Below are 16,217 nucleotides of genomic sequence, written 5' to 3' on the forward strand. Positions count from 1 at the left end.
TGGAAAGTTTATCATGATTATCCTTCTTTTCCTATTATCTATCTTCTGTCTGTTCTCTGTTCAATGGTAGCTGAAAAATGAGTTTATTATCAGATTGTCCTGTTCCCCTTGCTACTAAAGTATATTACTCGCAAAGAAGTAATCGTCTCCGTACAGCACTTTGTCATCTATACTCTGAGGCAGTTGTATCAAATAAGGAGCTTTGCACTGTCATGGTGAGCTCAAACATATGAAGATTTTGATTGAACTGTAAACTTTTACTGAGGAACAACTAATTCATAGCTGTCATCACTTTAATGATAACAGAGGGACACGCAGTCTTTGCCTTCTATACAGACACCTGATCAAATTCTCTCACAAACTTCAGAAGCTTGCTTGGACAAATCAATAGGTTCCCTGCCTGCCGATGACCTCTCAAATCAGTTTCCTGTTGATAATGTTCCGAGGCCTCAGGCTGCAGGTGTAGGTTTGACAAGAAGCAAACTTCTTTCAAAACCTTATTCTTTTGCAGGTAGCTCAGGTATTCACTATTTCTTTGTTATATTTGTAACTTCTCATTTTTCAGTATTTTATTTGTCAGTGTAGAACTGTAGATTAGATTTTTACTGTTGATATTGTAACTTGTTAGTACAATCATGTTATGGATCATGTCATTGGTTTTGCAGGACAATCTTTGGGAACTTTGCAACAGCGAAATGACAGAGTTCCTGTTGTATAGGAGTCATGCAGAAACTTTTAGGATCGGGGAAGGTGTTACTTGACCAAATACGTGAGTTTAGAAATTAGGATTCTTTTTTTATATTGACTGAGGAAATCATTGAAATCCATTCTAGGCCTCTGCATGATTGTTAATCCATACCTATGTTTAGATGCAAATTGCTCTCCGAACATGTGTAAATCTGTGTTTTTGTAAATATGAATTTTACTTGTTCCATGCATTTTTGTTTACATTTTCACTTTGCTATAATTCCTATCTGCATGGAGAAATGAGGAAAAGGTTTAAATGCTTAAAAAGGCAACATGCACATTGCCTTTCCCCTTGGTTTATAACTGGTTTTCCAGTTATGATAAAGGTTTTGTGAGGGGTATCTTACTATGTGTCAGGTTGTGTATATCTCATGACCCAAGTAGCAATAATGATAATGGTCATTTCACACTATTGTTTTCACTTTCTTATCATCTATAGTAGAAATATTATAAAGTCATATTGATTGCATTAGCGACAATACCAATATATAAAAGATTAGTATGTGAGTTTTGGAATTTTTATTTTATTTTTTAAATTAGATAAATAAATGATGTCAATCATATATGCAAGTATGTTCCTTGATGTCATCCTTGAGTATACAAGTATATGCTCAAAACTGCATCTTATTGTAATGTGGCTGTCCAAAGATGTTAGATGGAGACATGTTTCTTCAATTCAATTTGAAATTAAGTGGGAGTTCTCAGAATATCAGTTGCTAGGACCAAGTTTCTATCAATGAGAATGTCACAAGTGTTGAGATATAAATCCCACATCAGGAATATAAAACCTTGTCTGTGGGTTCATAAGGGTTTGGGCCTCTCTATCCATTGCGAGTTGATTTTGGACATGAACCCCAGACTATTTTATCAACAAGACTAATGTGTGACAGCAATAGAGTTAGACAGCTTCTTGTTAGTTTGTGCTAGGAATGTCTAAATATCTTGGTCTTCTACTTTCAGTGAGCAGCTTGCCCTCTTTTCCATTGAAATATCTACTCTCTGGTTTTGCTGAATAGAAGGGGATGGTAAACCCACTACGCAAAACGTTGTGGCAAAACGAGCTCTGCCTTCTTTTTTGTTTTTGTTTTGGACGGAGAGGATTGTCTGTGTATTAACTAACAGGATTCCGTCCACACATAATGTCATTTTGCTTGGTAGCACATTAGAGGCTCACTCACACAGTGGCTTTCAAAAAGCTTGCCTATATGGCATGAAGTTTTTTTTTAGTAACATAACACAGTTTTTAATTGTAGAACTGAAGGTCTATGCCTCACACAGTTTTTCATCCTACTTTTCATTCCGAATAGCAAGCTTGGTATGTCCATTTAGTTGAGTCTTAATATCAAAGACTTCCTTCATTCATTTACTATTTCTATAGGGAACTCAGCACCTGTAGATACAACATATATGATGGATGGTTCATGCGTTGATGAGTAATGAGATCTGTGTGAAAATCATTGGCGCCTTCGGCTTCTCATACTAATTTTTTTTGTTATGGTAGACTTGAAATCCTTTTTTCATCCTGTTGTAGTATTGCAGTTTTGCTACTACCAAAACTCAGAAGTTCGTTGGCTGATGGAAACTCAAAAGTCTTATTCTCAACTGTGATCGAACTAAGTAACAAAACATCTGGTAGCAATAATCCAAGTTGAGCCAAGGTAATATGAAAGGGGAGTTACGAAGATAACTATTGCATCCAATGCTACCCTCATTACTCAATTGGGAATAGTTGGTCTGTGTCTTACTTGCACAAATTAAAACAGCTTTTGATTTCAACCCCCCCCCCAACCAGATGTAATTTAGACAGTTTTTGTAAGTATATCTGGTTATTTGATTATACCATTGGTTTTATACCAAAAGGTAGTAGATTAGTATTTGAGTTTTAGATCGATTTCTTAATTTGAAATATGTGATGTCAATCAAGTATGTTACTTGATGTCATGGGTCATTAGCTACACCTCAAGCATGCAAGTATATGCTAGAAACTACATCAATTTCTCTTGTGGCTATCCAAAGTGGGTATAGATGGGGACATATTGCTCCAATTCAATGTGAAATTAAGTGGGAGTTCTGTAGGTACTGGCAAGTTTCCATTAGCATTCATGCAATGAGAGAATGCACAAGACTAATGTGTGACAGCAAGCAGCACAAGACTAATTTTTGACAGCAATAGACATAGACAGCTTCCTGTTAGTGTGCTAGGAATGCTTATCTATCTTAGTCTTTTATTTTCAATAAACAGCTTGAACTCCTTTCAATTATATTATCTGCTATGTCTGGTGTTGCTGGATAGAAGGGAATAGCAAAATTGTGCATTGCATTGTGGCAAGTACTGTGCATCCCTAAACCCTAAACACATAAAAGGATCACTCTAGGAGTAAAGGTTGTCTGCATATATCATGTAGGGAATGCCCTAGGAACTGTTATTGATGTCTTGGGTCTCTAATTCTCTATACGATGCTTTCCTTCACTTTTCCTTTAATTTTTTTTTTTTGAAATTTAAAAAGAATAAAAATCGATCTTCATTGAGTAGTCTTTATAGATTATAACTTTATAGGTGCAGCTTTTATGTATTTTATGTTCCTTCCCAAATGGGAGTTGAAAATGAGTCAAGGCTGGTGTAGGTGTGGGATGCTGGGAATATCATATTGTTCATGTGATTAACAATGCTGGAACTCATCTTCTTTTAGAAACAGTGCTATTACAAATATTTCAAAGCTTCACTTTCCTAATCCTTACCAATTGAGTATGTGCTTTCACTTTTTGTGAAGCAAATGAATGGAAAAGCTGGATGGTTTTGGGTTGTTGCAGCAACAATAATCATAGTTTTTTTTTTTGATAGGAACAATAATCATAGTTGGTTTGTAGCTTTCATGTTGCTTTTGGGAACATAACAAAATACTAAAACCTCAACCCTTTTGCAAAGTTTCCAGAGGCACTGAGTGAGCCAGGTCAATTATGTTCTTGATCATGTTTTGCCTTCAGGCCAAACATGTCTTATGTTATAAACCATTTTCTTGGTGGAATTTGATGAGTCAAAATAGGTGAGAAAGCTTTCCTCTCCCTTATTACTCACACCAAGTTACATAATGTGGTTTGTGCTAAACTTGCTTTCCTTTTTGGCTTTGGCATCATCCTCTTGTCTTTGTGAGCATGCTTGCCGTCTAAGTATGCGAGAGAGAAGAAAAGAACAGATAGAATATGATTGATATTGGAGGGTGACACTCACTGCCTTCTATATATTCTAGACAGAATTTTCACTTGGGGTACTCGCACTCTGGATTCTTTGGTACTTACGTTGGTGTTGTTCTTGTACTTAATTATATCAAAAATAATTTTTCTTTATAAAAAATACCCATTTAGTACTAATTTAAACTCTTTATTGTCTATTTTAATGAATCTAATAGACATAAGCCCGTTCCAATATAAGGTGTTCTTACTTATACCCAAATACACAAATCTCTATTAAAGTCATAATAAAAAAATAATTTTTGTATATTTTTAAGACAATTTTACCCTCACCACCTTTAACATGTATAGAGAGAGAAAATGAAAGAGTGAGAAGACTTTGCCGGAATCTCACCGGACTCCGGTCCCCGGTCATCGATCGTCGGATTCCTGTCACCGATCGCCTGACTCCGGTCGTCGGATTTTTTCCGGTCACTCAGTTACCCACCCCCAGTAATTAATTACTGACCCCCAGTTTTCAGTTACCGACCTCCAATAATTATTTATTGGCCCCTAGTAATCGAGTTACTGACCCCCAATAATCAGTTACTGACCTCTAGTAATCAGTTACTGACCCCCAATAATCAGCGTTCCTAGCCCCCAATAACTAGCTGAAAAGCATAAAACCAAGAAGAAGAAGAAGAAGAAAGTACTTTTAAAAAAAAAATGTGTATTACCTCCATACTATTGTTTCACACTTTCACCTATTATCGAAACGAAAGCAAAAAAATTATCAAACAGAAAATGATAAAGTCACGACCGCAAGCACAACAAAATGATTGTCCAGGCCATTTTGAAAGCTACAAAGTACGCACTTATCATAAACTACCTCTACTTCCCGTATTTACATCTAATCGAATCCAATAGTAAAAGTTAACATGTTGGCCTACTTGTAAATGTGCTTCAAGCCCACTCCATGGATGCCACGGACGCAGCCAACAATCAATTAAGGTGACCTCTTCAATTTCAAGTTGCAGATTTGTCATTTTTTGATTTCCATGCTTTCTATCAAACCCTAGATCTTGAAATCGCGAAAATTCAACCCCAAATAAGCTAGTTCTCACCAGGTATAGGTAAGGTTCTCGTAGAAGTCTCTCGGCCGTCATCTCCCTTGTCTCCGGCGTCGGCTCCGAGGAGGGGAAGGATGAGGATGAGGATGCTGATGAGGTGAGTCATATCGTCGGCGAGGCTGAAGGCGTTCATGGCTGGAGATCAGAGAGAGAGAGAGAGAGAGAGTGTGTGTGTGTGTGTTCAGATCGAGAAGAGTGGAGAGAGGGTGATCGAATGACGGAGGGTGTAGTTGATATTTCGTGTTAAAACATTGGAATGGGCTACTCAATATTTTTTTCATTGAAATGGGCTTTCAAAATCCTATTTTTGACTAAATGGGCATTTTCCTTTTTTTTTACTCATTTTTCATTTTAGATTCTATCGATCTTGTGCTTATATCAAAAATATGATCATATTAAAGCCACAATAGTTCTCAACTACTAGAGCTACAAGTATTCTTTACAACTAGAGCTACGACTAAGAATTGCGGATTCTCTTCTATTAAAAACAACGATTGTATTATCGTATTGAGCATAGTGCTTCATATGAAGTTTTCATTGAAGACAAGAATAGAGAAGATAAGGGAATACAAGCCTTGATATATGACATAAACAGCCGGACATGAAGACCTCTTTTCGTAATTTCGCATCGCCGTTACGGACCTAACCGGAAGTGAAGGTCAACAACTGTAAAAGATGCCCTTGATTAGACGGCAAAATTTCTCCTCCGCGGCTCCGTCGGGCCATCGATTGAGACTAGGAAAGATTATATGACCTTAATACCAACATGTATTAAATATGACAACAATTGAATTTGAGGTCGTTTTGATAATAATTTGTGGCGCTTTGGATTGGGTTTTCAGGCGCAGCAGCTGCAGCATTATTAATATTGGACCATACGCTATTACTTCAGCTGGTCAGAAAGTGTGTAATGTAGGTTTGGGAATAAAGAAAGAACTTTCATGCCCTATTTTCAATTGGTGAATAGTTGTCCTATTCTTCATGCCCTATTGCTTTGGGTACTCTCTCTTGTATCGGTATTGGTTCTCAAAGTTAGGGCATTAGTTTAGGCAAAATTGTGTTTGTTAGTGTTTGGATTGGTGTGTTAAAATATCTAATCAGGACTCTTAATTATTAGATTATCTACATACTTGTAATGATTTCCATCTGTTGATGTTTTTAATCAAGACAAAAATCATATTCCGTGAAATATATGAAATTAGACAGATAAACTTTCTATTAAAAGTTACGACTTGATTCTAAACATGCTAATTTAAAAGATTAATCTCATGCTTGAAGTAATCAATCGAATATGGATTTTGGGTGTAGTTGAGGTTATTGGATTGTGGAAACGCCTACCCACCACTAAACTCCAATACAAGAAGCATTTCTCTATACCACAATTTGATACCACATTTTCATGTCAAATGGTCCATTATTTTAAGTAAAAAAATATTATATATTATCAAAAATATTGAATCTCACATTATTATATAAGAAACATATACACATTTTGCTTGAGTTTCACACCAAGCCACCTGTATGATACCATGTTCAATCCAAAAATGGTGAAAATGTAGACTAAATATTCACTTTCAGGTAAAGAAAAATAATCAAGTTTTTCAATTTTGCAGATTTGATTCTTGCTGCTTTATAAAGCAAATTATCTTTTTGTTTCCTATACTTACCAGTGTTTTCACTTTTCACCCACACACTTTACCAAAGCAGTAACTAAAAAGCAACATATGCTTTTGTTTGTTTCAAAAGTGAGAGAACTATAAGAAACCAAAACCAAAATGCAAGAGAGAAACAGACAACACTCGATCCTTCCTTCTTCATCTTCATCTTCTTCAACTCCTTAAATCCCCAAAACCCAATACTCAGAAACCCTCAAACATCACAAAGACTCAGTCTTTTGATTCAAAAATTTGGAGAGAGATGTCAATAAGAAGCTTAATCCAGGACATGAGGTTTTCCCGGTCGCAGCGGGTGGTTCAGGACCGGTCGGCGGCGGCGGCGCCGGAGTTGGGCGACTCGTTGAAGCAGAGCTGCTGGGCCCACATGCCTCAGGAGCTGCTTAGAGAGGTTCTGATGAGAATTGAGGCTTCTGAGGCCGCCTGGCCGCCGCGGAAGAGCGTCGTCGCCTGCGCCGGAGTTTGCCGGAGCTGGAGGATTTTGACCAAGGAGATCGTTAAGTCTCCTGAGCTCTCCGGGAAGCTCACCTTCCCCATCTCCGTCAAGCAGGTCTGGGTTTTCTCTTTGGTTTTGGTTTCAATTAATTGTTGATGAGAATTTCATTTAATTGATTTGAAGTGATTGTTATTCTATTTTATATTGATTTTCAAATTGATTTTGTGGTATTTGGGTGGCTTGTGAATCTGTTTTAAGAAGTAGTAGAAGGGTGTGTTTGATCTCACTGCATTGCAATTTATAGAAAATGATGGGGTTGTAGTGGTTATATTGCTTAGTTGGGATTGATTTTAGTTAAATTTGTAATCTTTACTAAGAAAATTGCTTACCTGCTTTACTTGACGATTGTCATCTGTGATAATTCCCATTTGGTTTTCGCATTTGATGATCTAAGAATTCAAGATTGTGTTTCTTAGCCAGTTTCATGTGGTAGGGGGAATTGGATTTTCATTTGTGGGAAGGACGTTAGGAATCTTGTTCCACTCTACTACGGTTTTGTGTGATAATCTTTGAGTGGAAAATGTCTGATTTTTTGCAAAGTTTCTGAGTGTTGTTTCTGAATTTTGATGTTGTTGGTTGCAGCCTGGTCCAAGGGAGGAACTCCTACGGTGCTTTATAAAGCGGAACCGATCCACCCAGACATATTATCTTTACCTCGGTTTGACCCATGGTGAGCGCATCGAAAACAAAAGCATTAATGTAGTACATGTGTATTATGGCTAGCTTTTTGATTGTTTTTCAAAGATCTGGCCTTCCGTCTCCAGTGGAGGTTTATTTTGTTAGGTCATTTAGGTATTGATTTTGTTATCAAGATATTGCTGTCACTTTCTATATATGGTGGTCCTATCCTCTTGCTTTCTTTTGAGCTGTTATGATTTTAACTTATTGTCCGTCTGGTGTCCATGGCAGCATTAACTGATGAGGGAAAGTTCCTACTTGCTGCTCGCAAGTATAAACGCCCAACCTGCACCGATTATATTATCTCACTAAATGGTGATGATATGTCAAAGGGCAGCAGCAACTATATTGGAAAACTGAGGTATATCATTCAGTATACTGTGTTTTTATTTTTATTTTTTTTTATTCTTGTGAGCTCAAGTATTAACACATTTTCCCTTTTTTCTTTCTCAAGATCAAACTTTTTGGGAACAAAGTTCACCATCTTTGATGGGCAGCCAACTGATGTGGGAGCCAAGTTTACAAAAAGTCGATCCACTAGGCTAGTGAATTTGAAACAAGTTTCGCCTAGGGTCCCTGCTGGCAACTATCCTGTGGCTCACATTTCCTACGAACTAAATATGTTGGGTTCCAGGTAAATATCTTTGCACGATAAGTTACCTTTAGAATTGAACTTATTTGAGACATACAAAAATATTTTCTGCATGAGGATGGTTGATGCTTTCATTTTTCTTCTTTTTCATAATTGGCACAACGAATTTCAGTTTAGTAGATAAGGGTGCAATTGCTTTTTATAATTAAAAAAAAATTCAGAGTTCGTGCAAGCAGGGGTCCAAGGAGAATGCAATGTACCATGGATGGAATTCCTGCCACGTCGATTCAACCTGGAGGAGTAGCACCCATGCAGGCAGAGTTTTCAAGTAGCACTGCCGAGTTCTTTCCGTCCCTTCCATTTTTCCGTTCAAAATCAACTCGCATGGAAAGTTTCCTAGGGCCTTCTGCGAAACCAAAAGATGGGGTCATCGTGTTAAGAAACAAAGCTCCAAGGTGGCACGAACAACTCCAGTGTTGGTGCTTGAACTTTCATGGAAGAGTAACAGTTGCTTCAGTGAAAAACTTTCAGTTGGTTGCTTCTCCAGAAAATGGGCCAGCTGGGCCAGAGCACGAGAAGATTGTCCTCCAATTTGGTAAAGTGGGCAAGGACTTGTTTACCATGGATTACAGGTACCCAATATCAGCATTCCAGGCATTTTCGATCTGCCTCAGTAGCTTTGACACCAAGATCGCCTGTGAATAATACATTTGAAACAGGTATGGGGATTTAGGTCTGGTATATAGTTAATTATTCCTGAATCTGAATAATCAAAACTTATGAACACCGGAAATTGTTAAGTTGACATAAATGAGCAACTATTATTACCGAGTAATGGACAGTTCCGGAATCTGTAGGTTACTATTTCTGCTGTAATGTATAAGTTTTATAGTCAATTTACTGACGGTCTGGTACACGTCAATATCTATTTACATAATCTTGATAAATCCTATATTTTTCTACTGGTGTAGGAGTAACAAGGTTGGAAAATCAGTTACGATGTTGAATTCGATGAGCCTTTTTTGAGAAGGTAATTGCAGCTGGACTTCTTATGCAGAGGGCATGCTCAAAGGCTTCAAAACTTACTGGTATCACAACTTTGTTCAAGGTATGGAAGACTACTGGAACTGAAAGTTATAGAGCTGTCGGTCTCTGTCATCCCCACATGTATATTTCATTTGTTAGTGTATATAGCTTAGTGTTCATATAAAAGCATGACATGTTTTTTGCTATTTGACAACATATCGAATTTCAGTTGGTTTTAGTTAAGAGTATAATAGGTTGTCTAATCATTAAATGAGTTCCTACTTGTTCGTTTGTTCAATCTGATGGCTCAATCCGACTTTGTCCAGCTACAGTCAATGAAATTTTCCAAATGGATTTCAATAGTCCTATTTTCTTGCAAGTATTTTTCTTCTTTTCCTCTTGCAAGTAGCAAATTGACAATATAAAAGATTGCCAATGCATTAGATAGTCTTTTAGTCAATCTCCCTAGGACACAAGTTTATCACTCCACTACAACTACCAGAAAGTACCATCAAAGTACAACAACAAAGAAATTCTCCTCTTCAGCTTCAATTAACAAAGGAAAAGCTAGTGCTAACAAGGGAAGCCATATTGTGTTCAAGAAAACCAAAGCGCTTGCTGCTACATAGCAAAGCTTCCACTTATGGTACCTCAACTCCATCACTTATGGAAATATCGGTGTGTTTCGAGTGTTCAACCACAATGAGCCTAATCACTCTCTGGTGGCGTCCAAAGCATTCCTTAGGTACAGCTCAATGATTCTATCGCCAACCTTAGTCTAGTTTCTGCATTGTTTGGTGTCCCTTCCCATTTGTAGGCTCAATCAAGATTAAAACTGACGCAGCTTGGTAGAGCTCCTCCCTTGAATATAGTAACCTTATTGCTGCTTTGGCTCGTGACTCTTCTGGCTATCACCTTGATGGTTCTGCTGATTGGTAGTCCTTTGTGAGGGGGATCGGACTCGAATCATCTGATCAAGTCGATCGTTTATCGAAAACCTTCTCATAAGTGGACTGAGGCACTGAGCAGTAGCAGAAAGGGTTCACATTTTTTGTTTCCCCATATCAATTAGTTGAACTTGCTTCACATTTGTCATATGATGCCGCTCACCTCCATGAGATTATATTGTGGTTACAAAGTAATACGACTAATACCATATCAAGAATTAAAAATTGTGTTGTGTGCTTCGCCCTATATCCACCATAACTATACTCATCCTCATCAATCCTAAGAATGACATCAAAGTTACAAATGTTAACGATATACGAGCAACTGATTCCCACAGTGGTATCATAGCCACCGACTTATTTTGCATGTGTGTCTTGTTGGGGAACAATCATTTATTTAATCATATATATAATATAAATTTCAATAAAGAATATAGGAAACATAACAATATTCGTCTAGGATTGAAAGTAGCGAATCAATCCTAATATAGGAGTGAAATAGTATAAGAATCCTATAAAAAAAAGTATAAGGAAAAGAAAAAACTGACTTAATTTTCCGATTGAGGCATGCAAAAATGCACTTGACTAAAGACAGATTTCGTCTCTACCCTTGTGCTTGTAGTTCGATGGGCATCCGCCTTTTAGAATACAACAATCGATGATCTAAAATAGAAGCACTGCAATTTTGGACTCTAGCGAACCATAAATTATATTTTGTACTCTTTTGACTCGAAAAATACTTGTAGAAGAAATGATGAATCTTAATCTTATCTTTAAGAAGATATGAGTATGGGTTTATATAAAATCTCAAGTGAACCAACGTGTCTGTTTACTTATCTCCTTGAAGAGACACTTATTCCTAAAGACACCTATTAAAAAAGACACACCCTTTCAAATAAAAGGTCATGAGTAATTTTATTTTCATTCATATTGGATATTATTACATAATTTCCAACATGTCTTCCACCATGTCTACACCTTTTCCAGACCAAAGATTTATTTCATTTCTATTTTCATGATTTCTAGAGCGCCCAAATGAGAAGACATGCATCAAACTTGTAACATGTCGTAGACGATCTCCTCATAATTTGTAGTTTATGAGGACTGTATCTTTTTCAGTTTATAGAAACTCATTAGTTTTCTTTGATGTAGTCGCTTCCATAATAATCTTGAAAAGTTAACATCATCCAACATATTCATTCTTATGTTGTTGGTAAGCATGATATTGGCGCCATTGCTAGGTTGTTGAACTGTTGATCCTCCATATCATCGACAACCTCATCCGCATACCAATCTTGACATTTGGCAATGGTTTTTGTTCTTCTCTAACTGTTGATGCGTTGCCGAATGCCAAAGTTTCCATCATCACTCTTCATCACTTTGGAAATAGAATAAGCACAGGAATACAGGATGCCGTGAAAGTTAAAAGACTAATGCTTTAGAGTTTAGACAAGAAGGTACCAGAATCCAAGGGGTGTTTTACAGTAAAAAACTTTTACTCTTGTAAAAAACCATTTAGGGAACCTACAAGTAAACTTGATTACTTCCTTTCAACTAAGTTGCTGTCTTGCTGATGTACATGATTATTGCAAACCCCCGAGGCATATATTATAGTGCAAAACCTACGTATTTCTTCGGATTCATGGAAGGTATTGAAGCATACAAAGTTGTTCAAGGTTTTAAGCACTTGAGAATGGGTAAGCTTACATATCTCAAATGACCAGTCTCTTGCTCATTGTATGATCACCAGATTGCTGGTTAAGAATATTTGATCAATCACTTATACAATTCTGCCCCATACTCTTCAGATCTAAGTACAAGTTTATATTTACACGAGTACAATTCTAATTCACACTAAGCGGCTTGCATGTGGATTCCTGCTTCTGAGTTGGAATGAATAGATTCAGTAGCTTCATCTTCACCAGGTAGATCATCTGACTGCAATTCTAGTTGATTAAGGCTTCGTACAAATCCAGCAAATGAAGGAAAATGCTCAGGTGAGAAGAAATATGCTCCCATTCTCTGGTATGTGAACAAATCTATCCCATTCTCACCTAACAAATTCTTCTTTATCTGTTGAAAGCCTCCTGGAGCTCCTGAAACTGAAGAATTTTGACCAGAAATTTCGACCCTGTGCTTTCTGCAAACCATTATAATTTGGGACAGTAATGACTCGGGACTAGAATGGGATTCATGCAGTTGATGTACGTCTGATAAGTCTAATCCCGGCAATATCATTTTGCAGGAATTTCTTCCAAACATATCTGCAACTGCTTCATAACCATCTCTAGAGGATGTATTATAGAACCCAGATGTCAGCTCGGATGGGTGAGACCTTGTTTTGTACCAAGAGTACATTAGAGGGACTTTGCCATATACTGTGACTTCTGTTTCACCAAAAGTCGAAGAAGCAAGGGAAAGGATCCGATCTCCATGAGATATTAGCTGGTTTGAGTACCAGGACAGGAAGAAATCACCATATGGTGACTCCCATGATCCCCCATGGTCCTTGAAGAAGGCATTGGAGTACGGTGACTGGTCATAGCTTGGAGCATCATGGGGACCGCCAAGACCCCACAAAGGATTTCCGGTTGCTTCAGCATGTTGTTTAAGACCGCTAAGCATGTTTTCATCAAAACACTGGAATTCACCTACCCCAGGAATTTTGCCTCTTTTGACTGACTGGTGATGAGAAGGATATCGAAGCTCGCCATCTGGTCCAAGGCTCACCGAGATGCCCTGAAATTTAGCAAAACAGGAGTTCAGTATACATAGTAAACCCACGATGACTGATTTTCATTATAGACTTGAAAAGAATCAAGACTGCTTACCGTGATTGTGGAACCGAGGAAAGGCGAGAACGAAGCTTTAAAGCTTTCACAGAAATCACGGTAAACATGAATCGGAGTCTTTCCATTGAGAACAGGAAGTTCATCAACAGCCAGTGATAAGCACTCCTTGTATTGCTGCCCTGACCTGTCTTTGAAGAAGATACCAGGTTGGGACTCCCCTAAGCTAGACACCCAATCAGGGAGTGAGATCTTCAGTTGATTAGAAGCGTGGAAGCAGAGTGATACATGAACCTCAAGACCGGCTTTCTGAACCATCTCTACTAGAGAATGGTAGGCTGACCACTCATACTTCCCCATGGCATCTTTCTCAACAACTCCCCACCACACCGGAAGCTCCACGCCGGTCACTCCCAATAGTTTCAGAGCCTTTAGTCCAGCCGCGATTGCTCGGGCATGGTTCACCGAATTGCAGTCTGAAACTGCATCCAGCGGCAACCCAACCAATAGTCTCACCCCATCATTCTGAAAACACCAAGCAAAAAAACCAAATCAATCTCCATCAACACTAGTAACTAAGCCTACAGCCAAACTGGCTAAACCTAGTTTGCTAAATACCAATATCCATGTAATTCAAGCATTAAACCTCTACATATTTAGCAAATCGCAGAGAACAAATTTTATATATCAGCTGCTTACAACCTCAAAGCATGAAGTTGCCACTTGAAATACACGTTCTAAAAGAACTTCTACCATTCAACTCAAAAATTAAGAGCTTACCAAACATCAAAATCTCCTCCTTTTTTCAAAACCCTTTTCTATTCTTTCATGTATTAATCAGGTATTACCTTTACAACAATCAAATTCTTCAAAACCTCACAGAAAACCACTTCAAACATAAACCAAACACTCACAACTCACAAGCCATCACATACTTTCTACTTCCAACTTGCTACTATTTTTCATTTCTTTCACTATCTAGCAAACTAAATATACCTAACATACAACAAATCAACATAACTACTAACACAAGAACAAGCACTTACCGAATTGGATCTTTTAACACGACCCGGAACTTTAACGGGTCGAATCGATTCAGACTGAACCGCCCGGAGAGTAAACTGAACCCGGCCGTTTTTCCAGCTGGTTTTTCGACCAAAGCTTATCTGGGTCCTCAAATCACCACTCAGTTTACAAAACCCAAACTCCCTATTTCCCAATTCAGCTCTTCCAATCTTCACCTGAGAGCTCTGAAACAATGAAACTTCCATTTCCGAAAAAAACTCGAATCTTTACACAACCCAATACCCAATTAAGCACAAAAACCGAAACCCAGAATCTGCTTTTCTTGAATTTTTCAACGAAAATCTGATAACTTTGTGAGTGAAAATAGGCTAGGAGAGGAAGGGTTTATATAACCAAAGGATTGAGGGCGGCAGACGCGCTTTTACGCGCGAATAGAAAAAGTGGTGGACCAAAGGGAACACGCCACGTGTCGAGTGACAATTGAGAGGTTTTTTGTTATTTTTTAAGGGCCAAGCAGTTGGTTTTGTGATTATGAAAATTTCCTTATCCAAAAACTGGTTTTTTTAAATGTTTGATTGATTTCCATTTTGTTCCTATCAAAAAAAAAAAAAAAGTTTGATTGATTATTAACAGGATATTCTTAGCCATGTGGTCTGGTTTGGGGGTTTGATATCAAGGACTCAAGGTTGTTGATAACTAGATTCTGTGTTGTCTCATTTAGATTTAGACATGCCTTATCCATAACTTATAGTATAATCTTTTTGTTAGGTCAAGAATCAAATTTTACCATTATATAGAAGTAACAAGTTGGAAGGAGGTTTTTTTGTTATTTTAAGTAAATGTAATGAAGCTTGATTTCGTATAATGATAATATTTAAAACTGTAATGAGGTTTTATAGCAACATACGTGCCTCAACACTATGTCTTTTAAAAAGGCTAAAAAGTAGTATATAATTTGAACCACCAAAATGTGGATATTATAAGTTCCATATTATAGCTCAATTAATAATTCCTCAATTTGTTTCGGTTATTTAAGAGTAATGTTTCAATCGTGTCTTATGAGAGAAACAGAACTCCACAATCAACTTGTTTTTAAGTGCATCATCAAATGTTGGTTAACTGAATTTGAAGTTGTAGCTTACTTAATGATACTCGTTTTTGTCGATAATCATTATGTCATTTCTTCAACCAAATTATAATTTGAGGAACTAGTTCTTGCCTTTTTGAGATATGGGATTTGAAGATGGATAGCAGTCAACGTTGGATAACTAAAGACTCGGCACACTCAGGTTGCTGTTTGCCCTAATCCTACTCCAACACCTCATTAGGAATTCTTCACTCATTGTGGTGGCTATTTTAAGAATGACATCTTTTATATACTAGGAAGATACCCGCGCCTTGGCGCGGTGTATATATACATTTATGAAATGGCAATGGTTCAGTTGATTGATGGAAAAGTTTTTGATATGTACTTCATAGAATTTGAATACATTGTATGTTATACATAAGGAACAACACTACTTATCCAAAGTAAGAATCTAACTTGTTGTTTAAGCTATAAAGCTTATATGCGAAAACATGTAGATAGGTATAAAAGAACAATAAAAACCAAGGTTTATTGGGAAGAAAAGAGAAATCTTTATTGGGAAGAAATGGATCATTGAGTAGGAGAGTCCGTTTGGATTTTGCTTTTCACCAATCCAAGTTCCCAGGAAAAGAACACAGAACCTCAAAGCAGAGTAGCCAACAACATTCTACTCACCTACCTCTAAAACCTCTATCCTTTGTTCCCTCAACTCACTGTGACTTGTCAGTATCTTCCTCTCTCTATATTTTTCTGCTTGAATGTTTCAAATCCAACAAACTCCACACCTTCCCGTACTGCTGAAGTATAAGAGAGAGGAAAAAAAAATTGCAAAATTCGACTCACTGCTTAAGTTAAAAC

The 16,217-nt window shown here is 37.4% G+C and overlaps 3 protein-coding genes across 4 annotated transcripts in view; 2 read left to right on the forward strand and 1 right to left on the reverse strand.

Moving 5' to 3' along the window:
• Window positions 1-936, forward strand: part of LOC101293477 — a 5,978-nt gene extending 5,042 nt beyond the window's left edge. Inside the window, exons 10-12 of the mRNA XM_004296742.1 lie at window positions 94-215; window positions 307-520; window positions 666-936. Of these exons, the coding sequence (XP_004296790.1) occupies window positions 94-215; window positions 307-520; window positions 666-718 (389 nt within the window). The 3' untranslated portion in view covers window positions 719-936. The remainder of the gene's footprint in view (window positions 1-93; window positions 216-306; window positions 521-665) is intronic.
• A 5,927-nt stretch (window positions 937-6,863) lies between these two features.
• Window positions 6,864-9,868, forward strand: LOC101293770 (tubby-like F-box protein 3-like). 2 transcript variants are annotated; one of them, XM_004296744.1, is made up of 6 exons: window positions 6,963-7,268; window positions 7,797-7,884; window positions 8,124-8,253; window positions 8,347-8,526; window positions 8,721-9,203; window positions 9,456-9,868. In XM_004296744.1, the coding sequence occupies exons 1-5, from the start codon at window positions 6,963-6,965 to the stop codon at window positions 9,187-9,189; spliced, it is 1,173 nt and encodes a 390-aa protein (XP_004296792.1). In that variant the 3' UTR covers window positions 9,190-9,203; window positions 9,456-9,868. The 2 variants fall into 2 exon arrangements, with proteins under 2 accessions (XP_004296791.1, XP_004296792.1); XM_004296743.1 differs by having other exon boundaries at window positions 6,864-7,268; window positions 8,706-9,545.
• Window positions 9,869-12,199: 2,331 nt separating this feature from the next.
• On the reverse strand, window positions 12,200-14,631 carry LOC101294256 (inactive beta-amylase 9-like). The gene is made up of 3 exons (XM_004296745.1): window positions 14,293-14,631; window positions 13,289-13,771; window positions 12,200-13,196 (listed from the first exon to the last, which is right to left on the reverse strand). Exons 1-3 carry the CDS (start codon window positions 14,515-14,517, stop codon window positions 12,312-12,314), a joined length of 1,593 nt encoding a protein of 530 aa, XP_004296793.1. The 5' UTR covers window positions 14,518-14,631; the 3' UTR covers window positions 12,200-12,311.
• Window positions 14,632-16,217: the final 1,586 nt, after the last annotated feature.

This window comes from Fragaria vesca, linkage group LG4 (assembly GCF_000184155.1).
Source record: "Fragaria vesca subsp. vesca linkage group LG4, FraVesHawaii_1.0, whole genome shotgun sequence".
In the NCBI taxonomy this organism is placed as follows: Eukaryota; Viridiplantae; Streptophyta; class Magnoliopsida; order Rosales; family Rosaceae; genus Fragaria; species Fragaria vesca.

Excerpts from the sequence above, each read along its gene's own strand:
- LOC101293770 (XM_004296743.1), top strand. The coding sequence starts at position 6,963 with ATGTCAATAAGAAGCTTAATCCAGGACATGAGGTTTTCCCGGTCGCAG. Across the intron at positions 7,885-8,123 it reads TTACCTCGGTTTGACCCATG|CATTAACTGATGAGGGAAAG; the intron begins GTGAGCGCATCG and ends TGTCCATGGCAG. Across the intron at positions 8,254-8,346 it reads AACTATATTGGAAAACTGAG|ATCAAACTTTTTGGGAACAA; the intron begins GTATATCATTCA and ends TTCTTTCTCAAG.
- LOC101294256 (XM_004296745.1), bottom strand. The coding sequence starts at position 14,517 with ATGGAAGTTTCATTGTTTCAGAGCTCTCAGGTGAAGATTGGAAGAGCT. Across the intron at positions 13,772-14,292 it reads GTGTTAAAAGATCCAATTCG|AATGATGGGGTGAGACTATT; the intron begins GTAAGTGCTTGT and ends TGGTGTTTTCAG. Across the intron at positions 13,197-13,288 it reads TCCTCGGTTCCACAATCACG|GGCATCTCGGTGAGCCTTGG; the intron begins GTAAGCAGTCTT and ends GCTAAATTTCAG.